The sequence below is a fragment of the Microtus oregoni genome, unplaced genomic scaffold (assembly GCF_018167655.1).
Source record: "Microtus oregoni isolate MIOR12 unplaced genomic scaffold, Mior012 000032F_ref0000030, whole genome shotgun sequence".
Taxonomy (NCBI): domain Eukaryota; kingdom Metazoa; phylum Chordata; class Mammalia; order Rodentia; family Cricetidae; genus Microtus; species Microtus oregoni.
This window is the reverse complement of record NW_024543091.1, coordinates 22,165,417-22,193,257: the sequence shown is the minus strand read 5'-3', so window position 1 is coordinate 22,193,257 and position 27,841 is coordinate 22,165,417. Positions and strand designations below refer to the sequence as shown.

At 42.3% G+C, this 27,841-nt stretch overlaps 2 protein-coding genes across 6 annotated transcripts in view; one reads left to right on the top strand and one right to left on the bottom strand.

Annotated features, from left to right (window-relative positions):
* Positions 1-22,001, top strand: part of Ints14 (integrator complex subunit 14) — a 29,746-nt gene extending 7,745 nt beyond the window's left edge. For all 5 annotated transcript variants that reach the window (XM_041679900.1, XM_041679904.1, XM_041679902.1 and 2 more), the window contains 9 exons: positions 3,018-3,173; positions 4,035-4,153; positions 4,561-4,703; positions 7,276-7,368; positions 9,692-9,836; positions 11,526-11,659; positions 17,394-17,512; positions 20,179-20,244; positions 21,128-22,001. In XM_041679900.1, coding sequence (XP_041535834.1) covers positions 3,018-3,173; positions 4,035-4,153; positions 4,561-4,703; positions 7,276-7,368; positions 9,692-9,836; positions 11,526-11,659; positions 17,394-17,512; positions 20,179-20,244; positions 21,128-21,379 — 1,227 coding nt within the window. In that variant the 3' untranslated portion in view covers positions 21,380-22,001. The remainder of the gene's footprint in view (positions 1-3,017; positions 3,174-4,034; positions 4,154-4,560; positions 4,704-7,275; positions 7,369-9,691; positions 9,837-11,525; positions 11,660-17,393; positions 17,513-20,178; positions 20,245-21,127) is intronic.
* A 261-nt stretch (positions 22,002-22,262) lies between these two features.
* Positions 22,263-27,841, bottom strand: part of Hacd3 (3-hydroxyacyl-CoA dehydratase 3) — a 36,694-nt gene continuing 31,115 nt past the window's right edge. The window contains exons 9-11 of the mRNA XM_041679561.1: positions 27,442-27,548; positions 26,851-26,982; positions 22,263-23,760 (exon numbers count right to left, since the gene is read on the bottom strand). Coding sequence (XP_041535495.1) covers positions 23,684-23,760; positions 26,851-26,982; positions 27,442-27,548 — 316 coding nt within the window. The 3' untranslated portion in view covers positions 22,263-23,683. The remainder of the gene's footprint in view (positions 23,761-26,850; positions 26,983-27,441; positions 27,549-27,841) is intronic.

The window sequence follows — 27,841 nt, the reverse complement described above, 5'->3', positions numbered from 1 at the left end:
ACATGGCAGTTCCTAACTGTCTGTAATGCCAGTCTCGGGGGATCTGATGCCTTCTTCTGCCTTCCTTGGGTATCAGGTACACACACAATGTACAGATATACATACAGACAAAACACTCATACACATAAAATAAAAAAAATTTAAAACCCCAGCAACAGTAGTTTTAAGATTGAAGTTGCTTGGCAGTGAAGAAAGGCTAGAGGTTAATTGAGAAGACATAGAGACATAGGAGGCTGAGGTTGATTGAAAAGACGTGGAAGAGAATGTAGGGTATGTTACAAACCTGTTCTCTAGATTATAGGAATGCTTACATAATTAAATGCGGTGGTCAGAACTGTATACTAAAACCACTCAGTTTTGCTGCATGAAAATTATATATCAAGTCAAATTTTGGAAAAAAATTAAAAAAAACTTTTTTACTAGAGTGAAAACCACACTGTTTAAATTCTTGAGCTCATAAAGACCCTGTGTTACTTTAGACAGTTAAGTCAAATCATTTTAGTAAACATTTGTTAATGAAAACAACAAATGGGGCTGGCGAGATAGTACAGTTAGGAACACTCGGTGTTTGTGCAGACAGAGGACCTCGGTGTGGCTTCCAACACTCACAGTGTAACTCACAACTGTCTGTAACTCCACTCCAGGAGAGCTGATGGGTAGATGCCCTCTTTTGTCTTCCTCTGGTATCAGGCACACCTGTGGCGCATGTATATCCATGTAGGACATACACATAAAAAAACAAACCTTTAAGAAGACAGCAAATGTCTTTTGATTAATTCTTTTCAGGAAAGCAGTACATAACTTTATAGACATCATTTTCCTTGCCTGCATATATGTCTGTGTACCATGTACGTGCCTGAAATATTCAAATGAATATCTGATTTTTCTAATAATAAACTGAATAAATAAAGATTTTTGTCAGTATCTTCTGAACAGCAGGTACTGGTTTCATTTGCTCTTCTGTGATGAGAGGGGTCAGGACTGATTTTAAGGGCTAGACCTTTGTAACATGCAGACATCACCTTTTCATCTTTTGTTTAGATTTTGTTTTGTTTGTTCATTTTTTAAGGGAGAAAGAAGAACCTGAATTGGAGAGGAACTGTGTCAGAATGCCTAAATCCATTTAGACTTGCTAAATGTATAAAATCCAAAGTACTGTATTAGAAATGATAATTACTGGTGATTTTACAACCAGTTAATATGAAATTTATTTAAATGTGGGTTTTTTTTGGCTAACACTTTGAACAGCCAGATTGTACCTTCATTATCTGAGTAGTGTTTCACTTGGGCATTACATGTAATCTGTCATAACACACATCCGCAGCTGGTGGGATGGTTCAGTGGGTGAGGTGCTCACGCTTCAAAAGCCTGGCACCTGAGTTCAATCCACAGAACCCATATGAGATGAAAGGAAAGGGCTGAATCCATAGAGATGCCCACTGACTTCCACTTACACACGTCATGCGTGTGTATGTACACACACACACACCAGCATCTATAAAAGCTAGTATAAGAAGTAAATCACACTATTTATAAATTGTTGGTTCCTGGAAGAAGAAATTGCCACGTATTCAATAGACTACCTTCCCAAAAGATGATCTCCACCCAGGGAACCTCTACTCTGTATTCTATGGTGAAGTCAGTGCCGGTGTTGGTGCCCCATGAGGTGCAGCCACCCACTAGGCTAAAGAGAGCTAAATTAGTCTTCCCTCGGGACGCTTAGGAAGTCCACTAGGGCTTCACTATCACTCTGAAGCCGTGGAAAAGAGAAAATGGCTTTTCAGATACCATTTTCAGATCTATTTTATTGACCTTTTCAAATTACAAGTTAAACGTGTGTTTTTTAAAAGTCTTGTTGCTGCCAAAATGGCCTGACAGATATTTTTACACTTAGTAGTGAGGACAAGTGACAGTGCCAGATGCATTTTAAAAGTAGTTGTCTTTTCAGCTGACCAAGAATAGGATTTGTCATCTTTAAAATGAAGTAGCACAATTCAAATTTGGGGCTCTTTCCTTGAGGAACCTATAGCACTGTGTCTTACCATTTCTTAGACCAGTGCCTTAAGTTCTGATTCCTTATCTATTAAGTAAAAATTGGCTATGATTGCTTTTTTCCTTTAAATGTTCAAAGGTAGATTCAAAAAATAACTAGAGTTGGATGTGGTGGTGCACACCTTTATTCCCAGCACACAGAAGGCAGAGGCAGGCAGATCTCTGTGAGTTAGAGGGCAGCCTGATCTACATAGTGAATTCTAAGTCAGCCAGAGCTAAAAAGTGAGGCCCTGTCTTTAAAAAAATAAAACAAAAATAACAATTAAATGAAATAGTGTATGCATTTTAAATACACGGTTCATTGACTCCCAGATGCATATATCTTTGTAAGCACCACTTTAATAAAGATATGTTCCCTATCTCCCTCCCACCCCAGGTTCAGGAAACCTTGGGGAAGAGGCTGAAGAGAGAATGTGAGAGCAGGAAGATAGGGAGGAGTGCTGTGACATGCCATCCCACTCATGAGTTCACAGCAGTTGTGGTTACCTGACAAGATGAAGCTAGTAAAAATTCCTTTGTATATCAGGAAGGGCTCACGAGCCCCATTCATAGCTGAGGAGATATTGGCAGTTGGTAACTACAAAAGGAAGGAAAGTAATTTGTCCTTGAAGGTGTGGCCCCTTGTAGGTTGCTCTGCTCCAGGGGTGGCCCCACACTCGTATGCATAAAGGTAGCACTAATTGTGTTCAGCAGGTGATTTTTAAAAATATAGAAAAGAGAAGGAAGAAGTAAAATTGAGATCGTGTTTTGGGAGTAGCCTGGGGAGAAATGGAGAAGGAGAGTGAGGAAGTGGATATGGTCAAAATACATTTATGTATCTGGACTTCTCAAGGAATAAGACGCTTTATATATGTATGAAACATAGGATCTTCCTGTCACCTCACAGATCCTCCCCTTCTTTCTAGCAAGAGTAGAGAATAATAAATATAGCATTTAATGTACAAGCCTCCTGTCTTTATAAACAGGTTGTTCTGGTGACTGATGGCTGTCTTGGCATTGGCAGAGGGTCACTGCGACATTCCCTAGCTACTCAGAATCAAAGGAGCGAGAGCAACAGATTCCCACTCCCCTTCCCTTTCCCGTCTAAGTTGTATGTCATGTGCATGGCCAACCTAGAGGAGGTAAGACTTTTCCTCAGCTCTTGTTAGTTTGATTAAATTTTAGACTAACTCTCTTTGTTGGTACATTTGATTGCCAATGCTGCATTATATGCACCGTAACATTGTCTCCACTGGTTTCACCCGAGGCCGGTCATAATTTAAAAGACTGCATCTCAAATGCTCATTGACATTCAGAGGTACCCAGCTTGGGAACATAGTTGTGGTTGTCTTTCTTCTTACTGGTGGGTTGTGGAAGAGCCAGGTGGTTTTTTGTTTTGTTTTGTTTTGTTTGAGGGGTGTTAATTATGTCTCTTATCCAGGAATTCTTATATCCATCCCAGAAGAAATATTGAAAGAGTTTAATGTGCTTTAATTTTAGGGGGTAAAATAATGTTATTGTCAGACATGTTTTATTAAATGCTAGACTTCCTAGTTTTGCCATTTGAGAAAAGTATTTAAGTTCAGTTTTTTTCTATTGTAAAATATAGGTGAAAGGCAAATGGATCTCTGAGTTTGAAGCTAGCCCAGTATTCATAGCAGGTTCTAGGCTAGCCAGGGCTACATAGTGAACCCCTGTCTCAAAAGCAGAGAAAGGAAAACTGTAGATGATGATTTTACCAAAGCATGTTAGAAACACCTTCCTGAGGAGAGGCTAGCCAGGCTTCCTGGGATGTCTGATTCTGTCTGAAGTGGTGCTACTCGTATCATGTCTTTATTACTTTACTCTTTTGTAGCTTTGAGTCAAATCATAGTTATTTCTTTGTTATTTCTGTTAAAATCATCTCAGTCATTTCCTGCAGGTGTCATGATGGTGTTAGCTTGGTGTACTGAGTAATTGGTACTTTGTGCCACACTAAAGAGGTCATTGCTTTGGCTTTGCAGCTTCAGAGCACTGACTCCTTGGAGTGCCTTGAACGACTTATAGACTTAAACAATGGTGAGGGGCAAATTTTTACTATTGACGGCCCCCTGTGTTTGAAGAATGTACAGTCTATGTTTGGGTGAGTATACGTGTAAAGCTTTTTCACCTTTATATTTAATCCAGATCATAAAGTGATAGCCAGGAAGGATATCTGTTTTATTATTGCTGATTGTGTGATTTAGTTTTTCTCAGATAAAGTTATCGGAAGTAGTAGTTTAAAAGCTTACTCTGTTTTCAGTTAGGTGTGACTACATCTGTAATGCCTGCAGAACTGACTTACAGTTGGCTCAGCAGTTTCAAAGGTTAAAGTATATGGGTCTGAAGGTTAAATTATATGAACTGAAATCTCACCACAATGTCGGCTTGTATCCTCTGTCACAAATACTCGAGTTTAGTCTAAGAATCAATGGGAGAAAATAACAGAATTTGAATCTTTAAGGATTTCTTGTATATGTGTCATATCACTGTTCCTCTAACATATTCTAGAAAGCTGATAGATCTGGCGTACACGCCTTTCCACGCTGTTCTCAAGTGTGGCCACCTAACGGCTGATGTACAAGTCTTCCCCAGGCCAGAACCTTTTGTTATAGATGAAGAAATTGATCCTATCCCTAAAGTCATTAACACAGGTAACTTTTTTGAAATTTCCTTCTATTATCTTTTTATTACCCTTCTATTATCTTCCTATTATCCCTCTATTTCCTGTTATCTTTATCTTACCTAAGAGGTGGCAGGTTATTGTCTTTCATAGTGAGATCTTGAGTTAATCTCCAATCTCTGGTCACTGTAACTACGTATTACTGGGTTAGAAATAATGGCCAGGTTGACTTCAAATGATAAGGTGTATCTTCAATCTAGTGTTCTCCAGCTGAGCTGTTTTAGTCACTTGAGATGATTCTTTTTTTGGTTTTTGGTTTGTTTGTTTGTTTTAGCGGGGGGGGGGGGGGGGGCTTGAGACAGTGCTTCTCTGTAGCTTGGAGCCTGTCCTGGAACTAGCTCTTGTAAATTAAGTTGGCCTCGAACTCACAGAGATCCACCTGCCTCTGCCTCCCGAGTGCTGGGATTAAAGGTGTGTGCCACCACTACCCAGCTGAGATGATTCTTAGTAAAGATACTGAGATTAATTAGCATCATAACTAAGGTGCTATTTGAAGAGTTTTCTTCTAGACTTGTCTCTGACTTTTGCTGTGACCTTGGAAGTTGCTTCTTCCAATCCTTATGACTCAGTGTAGGGAATGAAGCAGTCAGTCACTGAGCTCTTGGTTCTGATAGATTGAACCATTCCAGCTCTGCTTCTTGTGTTACAACTAAAACGAAATGCTTTTGTGTCCTACTGCTCTGATATAGTACATATTTGCTGACGCCATGCCTAGCTGCATTTAACAACCTTGAATTGTGAAAAATGGCAGGCGGGAAAGAGAATTGTCTCCCGTTAGTCAAAGGACTCCTTGGGTGATGAGTGCATGCCAAAGCTCTTAGGGATGATATCACCACTGTCTTATTAATAACTGGTCTATAATCTGACGCTTACTAGATGCTTAACAGATAATTGCCCAGTCAATAAATGATTAAAAATAAGTGTGTAATAAATAAATGTTTTTTGTTTTAGAATGAAAGCCTGTGAGCAGACTTTTTGCTTTGGCTTTTGGCTGTCTAATTGTAACAGTATATTAAACCGCACCTAATGTTTTGTTGCCTTCAAACCAATTAAATTATACTTCCTTCCTGCCCTTTATTTGAATATTTCTTTTTTTTCCCAATATAAACTTTTAGTCTTAAGATACTGTGTAATTCCTACCTAGATGAGTAAAGTGTTTGCTGTAGGCCCTGTCCTACTCAGTTGAAAGCTGTTAGCAGTAGATGTTTAGCTCAGGAGGTGCTGACAGCAGGTCTCCAGGGAAACACTTGGCATGGTTCTGGTATTTTAAATTGTTTTGCTAATATGGCTGTGCTGTTGATAGACTTAAAAGAAAAATTTAAGAACAACTTATAGAGGTTTCCTTCTATGAAGAATAGTGAGTCTATTTTCTTTACAATTTTTAGTGTTTTCATAATTTTGTGTTAATTGCTTATATAACCAAACATTTTATTAAAAGTCCAATTGAGCCAGTGGTGGTGGTGCACGTCTTGAATCCCAGGTGGATCTCTGAGTTCAAGGCTAGCCTGGTCTACAGAGTGAGTTCCAGGGCAGCCAGGGCTACACAATGAAACCCTGTTTCAAAAAAACAAATCAAAACAAAAATTCTGTTTAACTTTAATTTTTTTTTATTTTAGTTTTGAGATGGTCTCACTAGAGAGTTCTGACTGGCCTGGAACTCACCATATAAATCAGGCCAGCCTTGAACTCACAGAGATCCACCAATCTCTGTCTTCTGGGTACTAGGGTTAAAGTTGTATACCACCACATCTACCCATGAACTTTTATTTATTTTAGCTCTTCAGGAAATAACTTGGGACTGTAGTATAGCTGCTATAAAGGGAATGAATCATTATCATATTGATTTTGTATAGAATGTATTTCTTTCTCAAGGAAATGTTCTTTTTGAGTGTGGCTGTGATATATACACATAAGTGTGCAGGCGCAGGTGTCCATGCAGGTGTATATAGAGGCCAGAGGAAGACATTGGGGTCTTCTCTATCATTCCCTGCCTTATCACCTTGACACAGGTCTCACTAAACTCTGCTGTCTGCCGGCAGTCTACCAGGCTCCTCTGTCTACCTCCCTCAATCCTGAGTTACAGGAACATCTTTTATGTCCTGGTTTTTTGGTTTTGTATTTATGGAAGTGCTGGGGATCCTAACTGAAATCTTTGTGCTCAAGCGCTCTTAACTGTGAGATCTGTCTCCCTCACCCCAAAGAAGTGTTCTTAAAGTGATGGCTTTACTTTCCAGGCTGAGTAAGAGTGTTGTAGGTGCTTAATTGTCCACCCCCTTCTCACTGCCCTTGATTATGCAGAGGAATTTGACCTTTAAACTTTTGCATTGGTTAACGCCCTAGACTCATAAAAATAAAGTTTACCTAGTTTTATTTTAAAACTTGAATTCATTAAATAAAATTCATTATTGTTTGATCTACTTAAATGGAAATTATTCATGATTCTGATTAAAGTTTAACAATTTTCCCAGGTCTCGTATTTGAAATCTTTGCTGACAATGTAGTTTCCTAGTGTGAATAATTGTGTGTTTGATCCTCCCTTACAGACTTGGAAATAGTGGGCTTTATTGACATAGCTGATATTTCCAGCCCCCCAGTTTTGTCCAGGCATTTGGTCTTGCCCATAGCACTTAACAAAGGTGAGTTCTTGTCTCATACCTTTTGTTCACACGAAACATCGTGTTCTCTAAAGTCAGTTCTTCAGTTTTAGATGGTAAGCTGGCCCACTGTATGGAAATTAAAGGAAAAGAAATAAATTGGATTTTAGAAATTGAGTATTGCCTCAGATCCCAGACTAGATAAGGTGCTGCCTTCCACTGTGGGAACTCCTGGTGTTACAGTGTGCAGTGGGTTGTGCACTCATGGAGAGGTGACAGCGCTAGGGTCCCCATCCACAGCTTTCCTAATAGGAACTGAGAGAGAAGGGGAAAGGACAGACCTGCTTTGCTCTACTGCTGCCAAGCATGTTGGAAACAAGATATAAAATGTTATTGAATGCTTGTGACCCCCATTGTGAGGCTTCATTGCAGATCATGCCTCTCTAATAACTATAAAGTCATGTCCCCAAATTCAGCATCCCTCTGAAATATGCTGAACTCTAGCTTTTTGAAATGCTCATTTTCTGTGTTCGACACTGACCATTTTTACCAGCTCTCTTCAAGAAGCATATGTAGTGAGTCATACTTCACCTACTGCGTCATATGTTCTGTGACTGCCTCATTGTCTCAGCCACATTCACAGCAAGAATCATTTGATGTTCTTTTGTTTGTTTTATGAGCTAAGGTCTCACTCTGTACCTTAGGCTGACCTCAAACTCAGAACACCGTGTCTGCCTGAGCCTCCTGAGTGCTGGCATACAGGCATGAGCCCCCATGCCCAGTTCACAAGCAGAATCTTAATACTCACCCATAGCAGCTTATTGGAACTGTTGTGTTTATGAACTTATGTTCTCAGAGAACGTCCAGATTGCCCTAGTGATCAGGTGTGCCTATATAATTACTAGACAGAAAATAAGCACAGTATTGGGAGCAGGGAACAAACAAGGACAAATAAGGGAAGGCAGAACAGGGCAGTATTTTTAGGAGCATTAAATACCAATCTCTACTGGAAGATTCCGCCTATTGCAGTGAAGGCCGAACAAGAGAGCAGACGGCTGTTCCTAGAGGAACGTTAACTGTAGGAAGACTCACCTACAGCAGCATGGGAGAGAACCTGGAGTCGGGAAGTTCAGGGAAGAAATTCATACAGGAACCATTGCGTACTTAACTTGTGTCTGTTGTGTAAGGACTGTCAGCATAAGCCACACTTAACACTTCTTTGTCGATTGTTTAGTTGATGCCGCAAGCCTCCTTCCTGATGGCATCTCACTGAATTCCCACAGGAATGGCACAAAACCGTTCTATACAGTCCCTGGACTGTCACTCACAAACCATAGGTGTCCTCCATTTAAAGTGTGTATAATCGGGGTGAAGAAATGAACTCAGTAGTAAAGCATGTGTCAATCACATCTAAAGCCCTAAATTTGATACTCAGCACCCAAAAAAAGAAAAGTTTGTTTGTTTTTTTTAAATGGGCTGGGAAGTAGTGTAGTTGTTAAAGAACTTGCCTTACAGACACAAAGACCTGAGTTCGGTCACCAATGTAAGCTGAGTGGGTACAAACTTGTAGACCAGCTATTCTGGGGTAGGTCAGTCTCAATAAACAAACAAATGTTTTGAAGAGAAAAATCCAGATAGGATGACAAAAGCTTGTAATCCCAAGGTTACGGAGGCAAGAGACAGGAGGAACTCTGAAACTCATTGGCCAGCCTTTGTAGCCTCGTTGGTGAGCTCCAAGCCAGTTAAAAACCTGCTCAGAGTGGATGAATTTCTGAAAATAACACTTGAGATTGTCCTCTGGCCTCCACACATATGTGCACTTATGCACATGCATCTGCATACATGGGCGTATACATGTGTATTTTTTTAAAAGAGAAAAATATAATTAAGTGGTATCTTGTTTGTTTTTCAAGACAGAGTTTCTCTATGTGACAACCCTGACTGTCCTTTTTAAATCAAGCTGGCTCCAAATTTACCGAGATTTGCCTGTCTGCCTCCCAAGTGCTGGGATTAGAGGTGTGCACCACCACACCCAGCCCACGTGGTGTCTTTTCAAAGTATATTTACAGCATTTGTATAGTCATCATCACCTTCCATTTCTGAACCTTCTCATCATCCACCAAGGAGAGCATATTAACCATGGGTCTTAATAGTCCTTTTCTCTGTAGGTTGCCTGTTCTGTATGTTTCATATACATAGGATTAATACATTATTTGAAAAGTCTTTATATGATTATTTACAAAAAAAACTGTGGTTTTCCAACTTGTTGTAATATTTCTTTACAGCTCCATGTATTTTTCCCTTCAAGGCAAGAAACAGTCAAGAGTTTAGTTTTATAGCTAACTCTTGCTCATCTGTCTTACAGAAGGTGATGAAGTGGGTACTGGCATCACTGATGACAATGAAGATGAAAATTCAGCCAATCAGATCGCTGGCAAAATACCCAACTTCTGTGTGTTGCTCCATGGTAGCCTGAAAGTGGAAGGAATGGTGGCGATTGTACAGCTAGGGTAGGAGGATTTCACTTGTATTTGGTTGACACAAAGGGAACGATAAGGTGAAATGTTTCACAGATGCTGATGAAAGAAATGGAAGATCTTGGTCACCTTTTTCTCTCCCTGCCCACTTCCCTTTCCCTGTCCTTTCCTACCTCCATTATTTTATGCTTCTTTATCATCCTCAAAAGTGTGAAACTACCTTTGTAATTACATTGACTTTATGGTCTATGCTTTCTCTGTGTTCCTCTTAAATTTTTTGTTCATATATTTACTGTATTTTTTGAGAGAGGATTTTGCTGTATGACCCAAGCTAGTCTCACACCCATGATCTACCTGCCTCAGTCTCCAATGTGCTGGGATGCAGCTATACCAATCATACTTGGCAAGTTTTCCTCTTTTTAAATCCTGTTTGGCTTGTCTGGGTTTTGGTTATAGGACCCTGTGACTTGCTTTAATACCTTAGCACTCAGGTTCCTCATCTATAAAATGGGAAAATAGACCTAAGTGGGGAGAAAGATGCTACTAACATTGAGCATTTGTCATGTCCAGACATTCTCCTGAGTATGTCATGTATGTTAGTTAACATCATCTCAGCACTGCACGGGGTGAGAACACTGGAGCTTAGAGAGACAGAGGAAATCACCCAAGGTCACAAAGTAGAAAACTGAAGAGCCAGAGTTCTTAACCTACATGCTTCATACAGAACTCATGTAACCACCTTGTTGACTTCCTGCCCTGTGAGGAAAGAACTAGGTTTCATCCCGCCTGCAGTCATGAAATCTGCATAGCCTTCTGCTGCCCTTCCTGTGTCACCTGGTGTTGGAAAAGAGGGGGTAGCCCTTTGGCCATGATTGACAGATACAGAAGATCAAAGGCTTAAGATTAACTCTGCTTAAGTGAAAATTCCAAAAAGAATAGTTATTTTCTTTCTTAGATTTATTTTTAAGTGTGTGTGTTTGTGTGTGTGTGTGTGTGTGTGTGTGTGTGTGTGTGTGTGTGTGTAGGCGAGTGCAGGTGCATGGAGGTCAGAAACTGGAACTGGAGTTACAGGGGGTCATGAGCTGCCAAATATGGGTGCTCAGAACCAAACCCTGGTCCTCTGCAAGTTCAACAAGTGCCCTTAATAGTTACCTGATCTATTTCTTGGCACCCAAACTACTGTTGGCTTATGATATGAGAATCACCTAAGGTCCTTTCGGAAGCTGGGGCCTAGAATATTTTCTGACTGTTGGAAGACCTTGCCTGTAGTGTCACTGCTGTGACTTCAGGAGGCCTCAGCTCTTACTCCTCTGTGCTTGGACTGCTGCTTCCTGTGCTTTGCAAGGCTTTTTTGTTTTTCTTTTAAACTGCTTTCACTGTACACACAATGTTGTCTAACTAATACGGGTTTCAGAGAATTGGAAATACTATGTGCATTTTGGGGGTTTAAGATTTGGCTTTGGGCTGGGCAGTGGTGGCACGCGACTTTAATCCCAGCACTTGGGAGGCAGAGGCAGGTGGATTTCTGTGAGTTCAAGGCCAGCCTGGGCTACAAGAACTAGTTCCAGGACAGGCTCCAAAGCCACAGAGAAACTCTGTCTCAAAAAAAAGAAAAAAAGAAGAAAAGAAAAAAAATCAACAACAACAAAAAGCAGAACCTAGACTTCTTAACCTGACAATCCTAGGTTTGATGGTCTGCTCTTCCATCTTCTCTCCATCTAGTCCTGAATGGCATGGGATGCTCTACTCGCAAGCTGATAGCAAGAAGAAGTCAAACCTCATGATGTCTCTCTTTGAGCCTGGCCCAGAACCTCTCCCATGGCTGGGGAAAATGGCACAGTTGGGTCCCATTTCAGGTATAAACCAGACCAGATTCTACTTACTTGACTTGGTTGTCTCTATGGTGTTCTGAATGTCTTTGGGTGTTGTTAGAGCATGCCTGACCTCTCTGATGCTGGGTGCCTACATAGAGGACCTCAGAGTGTTTGAGGCTTGCATCTAACTTTCTCAGCTCAAGGAAAACAAACGTTTATATTGACTAAGTATCTTTGTTTATATTTATATTGACTATTATATATATATTGGCAGTAGTGTTGTTGGCTGCTCTGAGTGGAAAACTCCGTGTTTTTCTTTTGTACAGTCAGTCATTCTTAGGCCACGGAGTCCTCTTCCTTCTGGAAATGCTTTTCTCTTGACTTGAGAGGTGTTGCTACCGATTTTTATCTGGCTTTCCTATTTCTTGTCTCCTTGTCTTCCTGTTGCCTCCATTTCCAAAATGTTCTTTGCTTTCTCCTGTTGTTTGTGCTCTTTCTGGGTTCTTTCTTCAGCTACAGTGGGTTCAGACTCCCAGATCTTCTCCTTGAGTCTCAGCTGGTGTCCCTCACGTCCATGTGTCGTGTTTCCAGTTTTCAGCTGCACTGTCAGCATCAAGCTCAGCAGAGACCACTGTCTCCTCCTCCTCACTGCTTACACTGTTCCTCCTTCTCACTTTGCTGTTCTTACCCTTGACCCTGTTGATTCCATTTCTAATTCAGAAACATCTATCCCTTCTGTGCCAGGTAGATAAAAGGTAGCTGGAGTTCAGAGAGCATGTCAGGTCAACCAGGACAGGGTGATTAGATCTGCTGTCTGTGACTCAGGAGATCTTCACAGGGCAGAAGCACACTGGCTGAGTTTTGAAGTTTGCTGAACTGATGAAGAAAGGGCTGTTGAATACCTGTTGGAAGGGAAGAAGCTATAGCACTCTGAGCTATATCGGGAGGGGCAGAAGGTAGGTTAGAGATTGGCTATGGTTAGAGCGAATTAGGCCTGCTCTGAAATGACTGTTCTGCAGATAATGGGCAGAACAGCTGAGCAGGATGATCAGCTCCTTCTGGTATTAGGACAGCACTCAGGATAGCAGTTAGGGGATATGTGCAGATGCTGGTGTCCCTAATACAGGTAAGAGATACAAATAAAATTTGCACTCCAGGGCTGGTGCTGGTAGAATACTTGTCTGGCAACGCATGAAGCTCTGGGTTCAATCCTCAGTACCTCCTATATCTGGGTGTGGCAAGAAGGCCACACCTCCTAAGCCTTCCCAAACAGTTCCACTAACTGGGAACCTAGCATTCAAATATATGAGCCTTTGGGGCCATTCTCACTGAAACCACTACAGTCTATGAATTGAAAGTGAATAGGAGAATAGCCTTGGGGTAAACATTTATTCATCATATTTGAGCCTAAGAAACACCCGTGGAAGTGCCTAGAGGCAATCCCTGCAGGAGTCAAGTAAGGAAAGCAGCAGTTACAGGCAGAACCCTTAATTACAGCAGATCACTCTGGGCCACAGGGTGAGAGTGAGTGGGATTACTTAAGGGGTAGCTCACAAATTTGAGGGTTTATTTTCTTTGTTTTTTGGGTTTTTTTTTTTTTTTTTTTTTTTAGATTTTTCGAAGCAGGGTTTCTCTGTAGTTTTTGGTGCCTGTCGTGGAACTAGCTCTTGTATACCAGGCTGGCCTCGAACTCACAGAGATCCGCCTGCCTCTGCCTCCCAAGTGCTGGGATTAAAGGCGTGCGCCACCACCGCCCAGCTAAGATTTATTTATTATGTATACAACATTCCTTCCATGTATGCCTGCACACCAGAAGAGGGCACCAGATCTCATTATAGATGGCCATGTGCCACCATGTGGTTGCTGGGAATTGAACTCAGGACCTCTGGAAGAGCAGTCAGTGCTCTTAACCACTAAGCCATCTCTCCAGCCCCTTTGAGTTTTTATGTATGAAAATAAACTTTAGAAATTCTATTTACATTCAGGCAGTAAGCACCAAACTGACTGTTGTTTTCCTGATTTTGTATTGGTATGGTTTTTCTCCTCTTCAGTGGGACTAAGAAACCTAGCATCTATTGAACTTGAGTTTGTCAAGCACTGTACTAGTGGTGTACAGGACTGTCCTCCCATCAAACTGCTTCTTCATAGGTTCAGCTGTGTCCACTTGTAAAAGATCATCCCAGCTGGGTTTGATGACTGGTAGGGGCAGGAAGGTCACAGAACTCTCATCTAGTACCTGCCCCCCATACACACACACACACACCATGTTTATGCAATTCTGCCCTAATTGCATGTGACCTCCTGGGACAGGCTAGAGTATATAAGCAGGAAAGGACTAAAGAAGGGGGAGCCATTAGTGCAGCTGTGAGAAAGCCGACATACATGCTGCTAAAGACACTGTCTGGCCTTTTGGGGCAGGGGAACACCTACATTCCTGTAAGTAACCTTTCCCCTATGCTCTGTAAGTAAGATCAGTAAACTTATTAGTTACCCAGGGTGAATTTAGGTGGAATTGTGCCTTGGTTTGTTATGTGGAGCTTCAGGACAGGAAGAGGCATTGTTTACAGCTCCCCAGAAAAAAAAGACTTTTAGCAACAGCAAGAAACTGCAGAATTGACCATTTTGTTTAATTTCAGATTGGGATTGGCATGGTTAGAAATGGCAGTAAGAACGCCTGTGCTGAGGGCTGCTGAGGCAGTGTCTGGGGTAGAAGACCAGACAAGCAGCGGAAGATAGGTTTTAGAGGATGCCTTCCATGCTGACGACAGCTGGAGTTCCTCTGCCTGTGGCCCTGGGGACTTAAGGCAAACCTTGTTCGTCTCCATGGATCAGGAAGAGTTGAAGCTGGTAGAGCTGGCCTGTAACCCTCAAGTCTCTTTCCCATAAAGCCCAATCATGCTTGGTTTCATCCTGTCCAAAGGTTCCCAGATGACATTTCTCATTCAAACCTCAACAGAAAATATGTATAAAGTGTGTGATACACAGTGGGCATATAATTGCAAGTGCTGTTTTTATTGTTTTTCAAAGCAGAACATACAAATACATTGCTTATATCAATCCTTCCTAGTTCTGCCCCAGAGACAGTCATTTGTTTCTTTTGGTATTTTTACCTACCTTCCTAAGCAACACAAGTACATAGCTAAGTTTTAATTTATTTTGCACTTTTCAATGGGGTAGGTATGTATGTTGCTGGGACATACATGACTTTTGAAGGATGTCTTTTTAGCTCTCTTCTGTTTGATGACTGGCTGAGGAAAGCGTGTGAGTGACATGTCTGTTTTGAAATCTTGCACATTTGGAAACATCTCATTTCTTTTACACTTGGTTGGCAGTTTGGCCTGCTGGTGCCTTTGTACCTCTGGTATTCTGAGTTTTCAGAGGAGAGCTGTAGCTATTGCTTTCTACATTCATCTGCCTGAACCCGTGCTGAGCACGTGAGTTCTCTGGCTTTCCTCCCTCTCTACTCTTCTTCTGGAGCAGTGTTGTATGTACCTCTTTCATTTTCTCATTTGTTTTGTTTTGTTGTGGTTTGTTTTGTTCTCTATCTTCAACTTTACCATGCACCTATGTGGTTTTGTTGTTGTTGTTGTTGTTGTTGTTTTTATTTCTATTATCATGTCTTCTCAGATTTTCTTGTTCTCTTTCATAAGTGCAGTATTTCCTGTTAATGCAAGTTTCTGCAAATGAAAGTACCATATATAAGTTCCAAACAAAGTTCAGAGGCTGTGGCTAGATGTTGGCATATTTGGTACTGACCTTGAATGCTATAGAATAACTGGATGCAAAGAAATCACTGTCAGAAAAACTTGAGCCAGTCACGGGTGAGTAGATTAGCATCTGGTCCTGGAATATAGACAGGTTAAATGGAGTAGGTAGGGAACAGCAGTATTGAATGATGGGAAACCAGTATACTGAATCACTATGAAACCTTGGGTATGCCCACCATTTTGAGCCTTACTTGTTTTTAATAGCTATTGCTATTGCTTTTCTGGGTGACTCTGTGGAGAGATACCTAATTGGAATTTAATAATAATTCTTTTGTTTTAAATAATTATTCTTTGTATTCCTTAAAGCCAAAAATAAATAAATATCTTCTCTAGGCACAATTCCTAGCACAGTATGTGTTATATACAGAGATCTTGCTGTAGGTGATGAATAAATGAATGAATGGGGGCAGGAGAACATTCTGTGCAAGGCGGGCAAAGATTATGAATGGGAACAAGGAAGTCGGAAATAAGGATGTTGTATGGGACAGGACTAGGGAGACCTTGGCCTGGCTTAAAGGGGTTTCTATATTGGTAAGTACTAATGGAAATACATCTAAAAAGTTGGAGCAGTGCTTTTAGTGGAGAAAGAGGGTTGTGTGCTGATAGAGGTACTCTGGTCCAGTATTAAGGTGTTGCTTAGTTGACTGGTCGGTTGTGAGGTTGAGTCCACTCAACCCAGACTGGTTTCAGTTCACAGCAGCCATTTTGTCTCCTGAGTGCTGTTGTTAGCAGGGGTTTGATTAATGACCAAATCAGGAATAAAGAATTTGGGCCTCACAGTGGGAGCAAAGGCTGTCTCTGGACTCTTTTGCCTGCGTTTAGGATCCTTTTCTCCTACTGGGTTCCTCATTTAATAATATGTGAGGAGGTGCCTAGTCTTACCGCAATGTGATATGCCATGTTGATTGGTATCCCCAGGAGGCCTGCCCTTTTATGAAGGGAAACAGGAGGAATGGATCCAGGAAGATGGGGGAGATGGGATTGGGAGAAGAGAAGGGGGGGAGGGGAAACTGGTTAGGATATAATATGTGAGAATTAAAAACAAACAAAATTTGTGGCTCACCTAGGCATGGCGACCCACACTTTTAATTCTAGCTCTGGGGCGGGGGTGGGGTGGGAGGAACAGAGGTGGAGACAGGCAGATATCTGAATTTGAGGCCAGCCTGGCCTATAGAGCAAATTCCAGGACAGCCAGGGCTACACAGAGAAACCTTGTGTGTGTTTTGGGGCGGGGGGGATTGGGCTCAGTGTGACAAATTGGTCTAATTCCAATTTTCAACATGAGTATTTGGGCAAAGGACTTCAGCTTCCAGAACTGGTAGGAAAGATCTCCTGCTCTGTCCAGCCCAAACCATGGTAACAAAAGGCAAAGGAAGCCTCTAGGTGTGTGTTCTGTAAATGTGTAGTGGTTTGTTGACTCAGGAAGCATTGATCTGCATACTACAAAACTGCAGTGGCTTTAAAGAATTTGACTGTCAGAATTTCTCTGTGTGTGTTAGTGTTTTGAAACAAGGTCTTACACTACAACTCCGGCTTTATCTGCCTCGACTATATATTGTGTCGCTCCATAGCCACTAACCACATAGACATCTAAATTTAAAATTAAGGAACATATGAAATTGAGGTCTAGGTCAAGTTCAGTGAGTGACTGGTGGCTGTGGTGTTAGCACAGGTTTACATGTTTCTCGAACCATGGGAAGTTTGAGTGAAGTGTTCTGGGCTAAACTCTACAACTCTGTGTGCTTATTTTGCCCCTTTGGCCTTTATGTATAAAGCTATTATGAAGCTGATTTCTTTAAGGACATTAAGCTGGTTTTCATTTAGCTAGGTCTCCTCTGATTGTTAGCTCTCCTATTCAGTGACCTGCCTATTGAGAACAGGTTCTCTAGCCTGTCTGGAGTTAATGCAATTTCTTGAATAATGATGGGTGGTTCAAAAAGCTAATTGCCTAATTGGAACTATAATTGTGTTCTCCAGGTGTCATTTTCAAAATTGTCTTTTTCTTTAAGATGCTAAAGAAAACCCTTATGGGGAGGACGACAACAAGAGTCCATTCCCCCTGCAGCCCAAAAACAAACGCAGTTATGCCCAGAATGTGACTGTCTGGATCAAACCCAGCGGCCTGCAGGTAATGACAGTGTTCACATTGCTTTCTGCTGGGGGCAGTGAAAGCATTTGATTTTTCTCTCCTTTGATGCTATGTGATTCATTTACTTCTAATGCCTGTCCTTATTTCCCAAAAGGATATGAGATGGCCTACAGTGAGACACATAAATAACAAAATCATTTCTTTAAAAGTTTAGAGCAATAACAAAAATTGTAATTGTATTTGAGAACTTTGGTTCTGGGCTTCCTGCTATCATGGTCAAAAACAACAAATGCCTTGTACAGTTTTTCCTGTCTATTAACAGGACGCATGGAACCATTTCCAGAGAAGTGTTCCCAGCATTGGATATTTATTTTGTATTTTTGAGGCAGTCTCATACAGTCCAGGCTGGCCTTGAATGCCTCATCCTCCTGCATCCACTTCCTAAGTGCTGGGATTACAGACAAACCCATCACACCTAGTTTCCCAGCACTGGATTTTTAGAAATATTTCTTGGGAATTTTGCACATCAGTACAGTGTATTTTGATCACATCCACCCCTTTACCTTCCAACTTCTCCCAGGTCCTCCCCAACATACCCTCTTCCTAAATTCATTTTTTTAATTTTTTAAAAAATAACCTAGCAAATCCAATTAGTGCTGCCCACGTCACACATGGGTGTAGAGCCATGCACAAAGCATGAGTAACCTACCAGGAGCCATGTCCCTTAGGAAAACTGAGTCTCCCTCACCAAATGATGATCAGTTGCTGTAGATCTTTGCTTAGGGGTGGGGACTCATGGGCCAACACTGGACTTGAGTTTAAAAGTCTTGACGTGCTAAGCTGTAGGGTAAGATGGGGTCTTACTCCACTGCAGCCTTAGCTGTCCTGAACTGGCTATGTAGACCAGGCTGGCCTCAAACTCATAAAGATCCCCCCCCCCCCCCGCCTCCTGAGTGCTGGGATTAAAGGCCTTCACTACCACACCTGGCCGTTATGTTTGTTTGTTTTTAATGAAGCAGAGTTAAGGTTTAATAATTTTGGTATAGGCCTGAGGGTTACAAGAATGGGGTGTGTGTAGAGGAAAGACAGGCCTAAGAGCATATTGTTAGTGTGGACTTCTCTAAAGAGTTACAAAATGTCAGACAGACCCAAGTGTGGGTAGAGCTTCTCAAGGGTAAGTTCCACACAGTGTTCAAAAAGGCCTACATCTTCTGGTTATTTCTTCTATCCCTACAGTAAAATCCAAGCCAGAGTGTGTGTGTTCAGTTTATAAACAGAAAAGGTTTGTTTGGGCGTCTCCAGAGCTTTGGCCCTGTGATATCATCATGGCAGAAACTGATAGAGGAGCAGACTTGCTTATCTTGTAGCCAAGAGGCAGAACAGACGAGAGAAAAGCCAGGGTTCCACTGTCCCCTTAATGGTGCTGCCCTCCTAGGGGCTCCAGCCACGTAACATTATAATTCGCAAATCAGTTCCGTAAGGAGTTAGAATTGTTACCTAAGCATGGCGCATTCAGTCAAGGCACTTGAGGACCATTCTCCTTCCACTGACACAGCCACTTGTTTCTATTTTAACAGCCACTTGGAAAACTCCCTTTTCCTTTGGGCACCTTAGCCGGGCAGTGGTGGCACACACCTTTAATCTCAGCACTTGGGAGGCAGAGGCAGGTGGATCTCTGTGAGTTCAAAGCCAGCCTGGTCCACAAGAGCTAGTTCCAAGATAGGCTCCAGAGCTACATAGAAAAACCTTGTCTTGAAAAAAGAAAAAAAAAAAAAAGGTTTCTCTAAGCTCAGTGCACTGAGAAGAGGCATTCCAGCTGACGAAGTGCTTCTGTTGACTGCATTGGCTCCTTGAGACCTTTTCCTAGAGGCTAAAGCAATCCTGCCTTGACTAAGGGGGCTGTAGCCTCGTCTCTGTTCCTTCCTTGTCTATCCCTGACCCCAGTACTTCCTGGCCAGGAGGCTCAGAGCTACTTTGACTGAATCACTATTTTAGCCCTGGATTCTTGTTTGTTTTCTTATTTTAGTAACGTACACATTAAATTTACCGTTTCATCCATGTAAAGATGTACAGGTTCAGCAGTGTATACTGCTAGGTGGTCATTGGCACCACCTAGTTCCAGACAGGAAACTCCTGTGCGCTTAACCATTGAACCATGTCTCCAGCCCCATTTTGAGCTGATCCTTTTTTGTAATGTCCTGTGAACTGAAGGTTCAACTTTTTTTTTTTTGCACTTATTCAGTTTTCAACAACAGTTATTCTTTCCCCATCAATGTTCTGTCCATAGATTTGTAGGTGCACTGGGTCTATTTCTATGAGACGATTAATTTAATATCATCAAGCCTTTTAAAGGAGGAAGGTGTTTTTGCTATTGTTGAGCAGAATACTAATATCACCTTAGAAGGACTCTTCATGTTGACAGTCTGTTCTTATAAGTTACTGGATTGGTTTTCTTTTTTTTTTTTAAGATTTATTTATTTATTGTATATATAGTATTCTGTCTACATGCATACCTACAGGCCAGAAGAAGGCACCAGATCTCATTACAGATGGTTGTGAGCCACCATGTGGTTGCTGGGAATTGAACTCAGGACCTTTAGACGAGCAGGCAGTGCGCTCTTAACCACTGAGCCATCTCTCCAGCCCCCCTTTTTTTTCTTTAAAGCCACAGAATTCTAACATTGAATTATTTTTATGCCTCATAGACAGATGTACAGAAGATCTTAAGAAATGCAAGGAAGCTCCCTGAAAAAACACAAACATTCTATAAGGTGAGACTGTCAAAACTGTAGTAGAAAAATCATGGTAGTTAGAGTGTGGGGGTAGAATTATGAGTGTGCACCATGTGATTACGGTGAGGTACTCCTGTAGCCTCAGGTGAGCAGCTCTCAGACATCACACCTACCTTGTCTAAGTATCACCTTACTGCCTTTAAACCTAGTTACTAACCATCTGGGGACATTGGACAAAATACAGTTTTAATCAAGTTCAATAGGAAAGCTTTCAGCCAGTCAGACCTCCCAACGCTGTGATTCATCCAGGCTCTTGTCCTCTGCACAGCTTCTGCAGTCTGTATGTCCTACTTGTGTCCAGTTCAATACACTTGGTATTGAGGTGATCATTCATCTTCCCTAATACAGTATAACCAGCACCATGTCTGAGAAACTGAAAGGGCCCCTGCGACTGGCTGCTTCGTGTCTTCAAGTAGATGAGGATGGGGTCTCCTTCCTAGGAAAACAAGGCCTGAGACCAGAGTGGCTCCTCAGCTTGCCCACAACTCGCCCTAGTGGCTAATGGGGTGCTTTGTGTTTTTCTGGTCTGTCCCCAAATGTGTTCACTGTCACTCACACTCCAAGTCTGTATTAGAGAGGCACCAGGCTACAAGGCCAAGACTTGGAGCAAGCCTTTCCCATGCCTCATTAGGGGACAGAAACTAGTTAGCGTGGATGCTGTGTGAAAGGCGCTTCCTGGGTTTGGCATAAGTGCACATTAATGGTGATCAGCTGGCTGACCAACTACTGCTGAGCACACTGCAGACACCACTTGCCAGTTACGCCTCACACTGCTGTCCCTGGTTCTTATTTAAAGAAATGCTTCCTAAGTTGAGGTCAAAAAGAACTGACTTTAAAGCAGAGTGCTTGGAAATTGTTTCAGGAGCTGAACAGGTTGCGAAAAGCTGCCTTAGCCTTTGGTTTCCTGGACCTGCTCAAAGGTGTGGCTGACATGCTGGAGAGGGAGTGCACCCTGCTGCCTGACACAGCCCACCCAGATGCCGCATTCCAGCTCACCCACGCTGCCCAGCAGCTCAAGCTGGCCAGCACCGGCACCTCTGAGTATGCTGCATATGACCACAACATCACACCCCTGCACACGGACTTCTCAGGGAGCAGCACTGAACGAATGTGATGCTAACCTCTGGAGCTTTCCTTCTCTGTTCATTTTGTCTGAAAATGAGCCCATTCAGCCCCAAATAGCCATCCAAGGACCTCGAGCTGTCTCAGAAGCAGCACTGCCAGTTTGAATGTCTCTACTGCAGTCTGAGAAAGGTCCGAAGGGTGGTTGTCTGGGGCTTTCACACTAGCTCTGTGGGGCTCAGTCCGAAACAGCTTTTGGTTCATGTTGAGCACAACTCCTGAGAAGCTTGGACACATGAGGACAGAGCTCCACTGCCACTCTCAGGAAGCCTGCCCAGCAAGGGCCTTCCCGCATCCAAAAAACAACTTTTTTTTTTTACAGGTTTACGTCTCAATTCTACTGTGCTTAGAATGAGCAATCCAGATGTCTAAAACTTGTCTAAGTACAAACCTGATGCCACCAAGTTTTAAAATTTTTCTTAGAACTTGTTAAGATACAGTGGCAGTGCTCAGGTGCTTCTGGTGTATCTGAGGTACAAATCTTTAGACAGTAACCACATGTGTGTAAAATCACTCCTGTTCATGTTTTTAAATGAAAATTAAATATTTGATTTTCTATAAAATGATTTCATTTAGAAACACATTGTTTTGCTCTGTCTTATCCCTTGAATATAATTCAGCTTCCAAAATGTCATATTCCTAAAGTCCTGACATTTCTTGGGTTCTATATTAACTTCCTAGCTTCTGACAATGATCAAGATTTGCACCTCAGCCAGGTCCTGGCCAGTGTGGTTCAGAGAACACTGATAGAAGTCGGGGTTCCAAAGGCTGTGTCACCGCTTATGGTTTAGTGTGAAGTACTAGGCAATGTTTGCCTAAGCAAAGACTTTACCCGTTTGAAACCGTTAGTCTAAATAATCTTTAAACACAAATTATTAGGATTTTGACTGTAAATGTTTTAATAGAAATACACAATCTTTCACTTTCTCAGACAGCAACAAAGGGGATGCTAACAGCAACTAGAACATGGGATTTTGCACAAGGATGCAGCACAGTTGGCTGCAAAGCTGACCTGCCTGGTCAGTCCCACCACCAGTGGAAGAAACGCCAGAAGCCACTACCAACAAGCACTGGCAGAAGCTGCAAACCTGGAAACTGCTCTTCAGTGAGATGAGGTTGTCAGACCAGCCAGCTTAATGCTAATCCAGCTTAATGCCTTGGGCTCACTGAGACAACACAGCTGAGAGTGGCAGACCTGGGTGCTGCCACCCCTAGCTCATTTCTAGTGTTACCTCATAACTAGTTTACATGGAATGTGGTAGTGAGACTGACAACATCTTGTACAATGGCCAACCCTAAGGTCTAGGTTTTATTCAGTTCCCCTTTTGGGGGGTTTCCTGCAGGAATCCTGGTGATTTCCCAGCTCAAGTTCCCACTGCGCACAGGTTTTAAAAAATAAAAACAAGACAGGAGTCTGAAGTTCAAAAAGGTAGTCTCACTGATCACTCAGAGAAATACACAAGAAAATGAGCTAGTCCAAAAAAGTTGTAGGCTGACTGTGTGCACAGCCCAGGACAGCTTGTAGGTGTGTCTGGCCTATTTTAGTATTTGCCACAGGCTCCCATTAGAACAGCTGTCTAGCACCCAAATCTCTGTTTCCTTCTGACCCCTGCAGCCATTCATTCACATTTGGAACTTATAATATCAGTGTTTTGCAAGTAATGCTCCCTCTTTCTCCAGTGTTGCAGACAGTTCTGATTTAACTAGGAATGAAAAATATCATGATGTTCCCAGGTTCTGATGGCTTTCTTTAAATCACTCTGCCTCTTCGATGCCCATGCTGCTAAGTACTGTAGTAATGAAAGTCTTTAAGCAAAAGACATCGAATACGAAAGTGTTCTCCAGCCCTACTCTGGCTCAAAAATGTTTAATCAATGACCAAATTTACCTGATTTTCAAAAAGTCAGTTTACCCCCTACACAAGTAACCCTTTGGGTATAATACATATTAGGTCCTGCTTGGGTCACTTCTGATCATTTTCAATGGGGAAATGTAGTCCTGTCCTAACTGTAAAGATAAGATAGTACCTGTAGGAAAGAGCAGACTGACATGAATGAAAAGGTGTAGGGCAGTCTAACTGTCATTAAATACAGAAGCACGAACCTGTTGTTAAGATACCAGAAATCCATGTCATGCAAGTACAATACTAAGATAAAATACAGTAAGTTCAGGAATGTTACTGGGGAAAGGAGATAGCCTTACTTAAAAAATAATAACTTTTACATCAGTACAAGAAAGTAAAATGGTAAGAATCATAGATTCAGCTCAAACCGGCACAAAGCTACCAAATTTCTCTTTAGTGGAGTTTTTTCTTTCTTTGTCCATACCGCCGCCTGCGCTGTTTATAAAGGTGACGAAAATTAATATATAACCCTGCAAAAAAAGAAAACACTGATTAGATGTCTTTGCGACTGGAAGTGGAGGTTCTGTGGTTTGTTTCCCGTACCTCACAGCACTAACTGTATTGATAGATACATCTTAAGGTCCCACCAGCGGTACTGCACTGCGCTGTCTCCTCATGCTCTGCTGTGCAGGTTTAGACAAGGATAAGTCCTGTATAGTGGACAACTTAGATTTTACTTTTTATCATACTTTATCTCCTATAATCTGATCATCTGACTGCCTTTCTCATTTTTTGAGGCATTTTAATATTGATACAATCAACAATACAGTTTATACCCTTACATAAATGATTAAGTTCAAAAATTTTTTGTTTGTTTTTCTCCTTATGCGTTTATTGAAATGCCCAAATGAAAACCTGCGAGGCTATTCAAGAACACATTTAGTAAGCAGCAGTCTAGACAAACAACACAGTAGTGAGGAAACAGGATTTCAGAGTCAAGTTCCAATTCTACTTGGCCAGTAAGTTCTGAAGCTTAGCCTCACTTCAGTTCCCTCATTTGTACAACAGGGGTAAAAACACTCCACAGACTTACTGTGAGAAAATGGTGTATAGAAAATTCCTTGACCTACGAATATGCACTACCTGGTTAAGACCTGAAGTTGGACTTTGGATTTTCTTCATTCTGAAGAAGGATGCACACCTTGCAAATTCAACAACAGTAACACAAAGGAAAGATAACAGAGTTGGTGCATATGAAAATAGTCCTATCCTTTCTTGGAGATGGCCTTACTCTATTGCCCAGACTAGCCTTAGTCTCCCTGCTGCTGTGGTTATAAATGTGAGCCGCCACACAGGACTCCAACGTCTTTACTAGATCCTGGGGAATCCCAAGGGAGTTAGGTCTCCCACACTAAGTGACAGAGGTACGGGTACTGTTCTTGCCATTCAGAGTGGCAGCCTAAGATGGTTATTATGACCCCTCTCCTCCAGTATTTCATACCTTGCCAATCTGGATAATGGCATGCATTTCTGCTATTAGGTTACAGAAGGTGCTATGGCTCTGGCTGTCCCTCTTCTCACTCAGTAAAGACATTCAGGAGCAGCCACATGGAGAGGGTAACTAATGATCCCGCATATGAGGTCTAATCTACACGAGTTACAGCCCCAGCAGGCCTCTGACTCAAAGTCTATGAGACCTGAAACCAAAAGCACCTCCTAGGCCACTCGCTGGCTCTCAGAAATTGATTTTAAAAAATACTTGCTTTTCAGCTGCTAATGGCTGAACCTGCTGTTACCAGCAAGGTAGACAGCTATGCTTACTTAAGTCCACTAAACCAAATGTAGCAGGTGTGGTAGTTTGAATGTAATTGGCCCCTACAATCTCATAGGGAGGAGCACTATTTGAAGGTGTGGCTTTGTTGGAGTGGGTATGACCTTGTTGGAGGAAGTGTGTCACTGTGGAGGTGGGCTTTGAGGTCTCTCTTGCTCAAGCTTCCCTCAGTGTAACTTTCAGCTGACTTCCTTTTGCCTACAAGGTATAGGCATCTCAGCTACTCCAGCACCACATCTGACTATACGCTGCCATGCTCCCCATCATGACTACAATGGACTGAACCTCTGAAACTATAAACAAGCCACCCCTATTAAAAGTTTTCTCTTTAACAGTTGTTATGGTCATGGTGTCTTCACAGCAATAGAAACCCTAACTAAGATAGCAGATAGAGCCAGGCGGTGGTGGCGCATGCCTTTAATCCCAGCACTTGGGAGGCAGAGGCAGGCGGATCTCTGTGAGTTCGAGTCCAACCTGGTCTACAAAGGGAGTTCCAGGACAGGCTCCAAAGCTACAGAGAAACCCTGTCTCGAAAAACCAAAAAGAAAAAGAAATAGATAGTAGATAGATAGATAGATAGATAGATGGACAAACAGACAGACAGAATCTAAACAGACATATAAAAGGAATCCTTTAAGTTACCTTTCAAATAAATAAGGTTTTTAAAATGTTTCTTTTTAAATATTTATTTATTTAATGTACATGAGTGTTCTATCTGCAGGTATGCCGTTATGCAGAAAAGGGCATTAGATCCCACTATAGATGGTTGTGAGACACCAGATAGTGCTGGAAATTGAACTCAGGCCCTCTGAGTTAAGACCAGTCAAGTGCTCTTAACTGCTGAGCCATCTCTCCAGCCCCCTAAGGTTTAGTTCTTGTTCCCATTAGTTCTTATATGAATTAATTTAGAATTTATGTTTTATACAAACCTAAATTACTAAGTAGGTAGTTGTGACCAGCAGGAAGCTTTCCAACAACCTAAGAGGCCATCACTACCTCCTTCCCTTGCCACAGCTGCATGTCCACCTCTTTCTCTTCTTCTTCCAGGAGACAGGGTTTCTCTGTGTAGCCCTGGCTGTCCTAGAAGTCACTCACAACCTCAAACTCAGAGAACCTCCTGCCTCTGCCTCCTGAGTGCTGGGACTAAAGGTGTGCGCTACTACTGCCCAGCTTATTATTCCACCTCCTAACCTGTGGATGAGGAATTAATGTGCCGCTCAAAGAAACGTGTTTGTTTTTGTTTTCGAAACAGGGTTTCTCTGTAGCTTTGGAGCCTGTCCTAGAACTTGCTCTGTAGACTAGGCTGGCCTTAAACTCACAAAGATCTGCCTGCCTCTGCCCCTGGAGTGCTGGGATTAGTGGCATGCGTGTGACTGCCCATCTTATATATCAATTTTTTTTTGAGACTGGGCTAAAATTCTTATGCTTAAGCAGCCCTGCCTCAGCCCTCAAACTAGTCAGAATAGAGGCAGCATAGCTGCTCCTACTGCTCTAGAAGGGTTCCTTAGTCACTCCTCGAGAGATAACCTGGGCTATTTCCCCAGTATCCATATCTTGGACAGACTCCTAGTGACCAAGAAAGTCACTAGGAGTCAGCTAAGTTCAGCTACTTAGACCAAAAGGAAAAGATCTCCATACGCAGCTTACTCCTACCCGGTCTGTTTTCAAGAAGAAAACCTTCCCCGCCACTCTTTCAGAAGTAGAACTGCAACAAGGATGCTGGAAACGGAACTGCTTGGCTATCCTATCTAACACATGGCAGGAATGTGCACGTATAGCTAGTACTTACCTAAGAATAACATTACAAGATAAACCTGAAGGAAGAGGGAAAATTGAACTTTCATCTTCACTGGATATGGCAAAGTAAAACTGAACCTTCCTGACTCATTGAATACTGGAATGGACTGGATCACTGCCACAGCTGGAAGGAAACAAACAGATAATGAGAAGCAAATGGAACAGATGTATGAAGCAACAGCCTCCAGCAGCTCAGGCCTCAGGTCCAGCCTGAGGCTTCAGGAGATGTTTCCTCCTCCCACGACCTCTCACACTGCCTCTAAGCTGTCAACAGAGCTGAGAACAGCCCTCGCACTGGGCTGCTATGGGCTTATCAGGAATAAGATGTCACTTTGGAATACTAAGTAGCGTGTCAATAAAGAGCATGCATGCAGCTCCTGAGCACCCTCCTCCAGGCCTTGTGAAATGAGCCCCCCATCTCTGGAACAGCACAAGAAGTACGCAAAGAGGCCATCAAAAGACATCCCTGCAAAGTCTTAGCAGCACCTTAAGTAGACCAAGGCTGGCAGAAGCAAAAACGGCCTTTTAACCCCTACGGCACCCCTGGGAGCTACACTATGAAACAGAAAGTTTCTGAAAATACCTTCTGACAAGCATCCCAGTGGGTATAAGGGAATCCACATAGTGTAACGTAGCCACGTGAGCACGTCCCAGTCCACATCGATGCAGGACAGCATGTAGAAGGGGTACCTATGGAGAACAGAGTTCGGTTCTGAATTCAACCCTAGATGAGCACTCACAAATACCAAAGGGTTTGCCACCGGCAGCATGTGGGTTAGCTCCACTCCAACTCCACTGGCAGGCTCAGTGTATTCTTCCAGGAACCCTCTTTGTTCAGCTACACACTGGATGCTTAGAACCCAATTGGCTTTGTTCTCATCTATGTTCCCAGTGGGTAGAGATGCCAAACTCTACCTCTGGATAAATAGATGATCCTAAATTATACAAAAAGCTTCTAATCTGGAGTCAGAAATGCTCAGCCT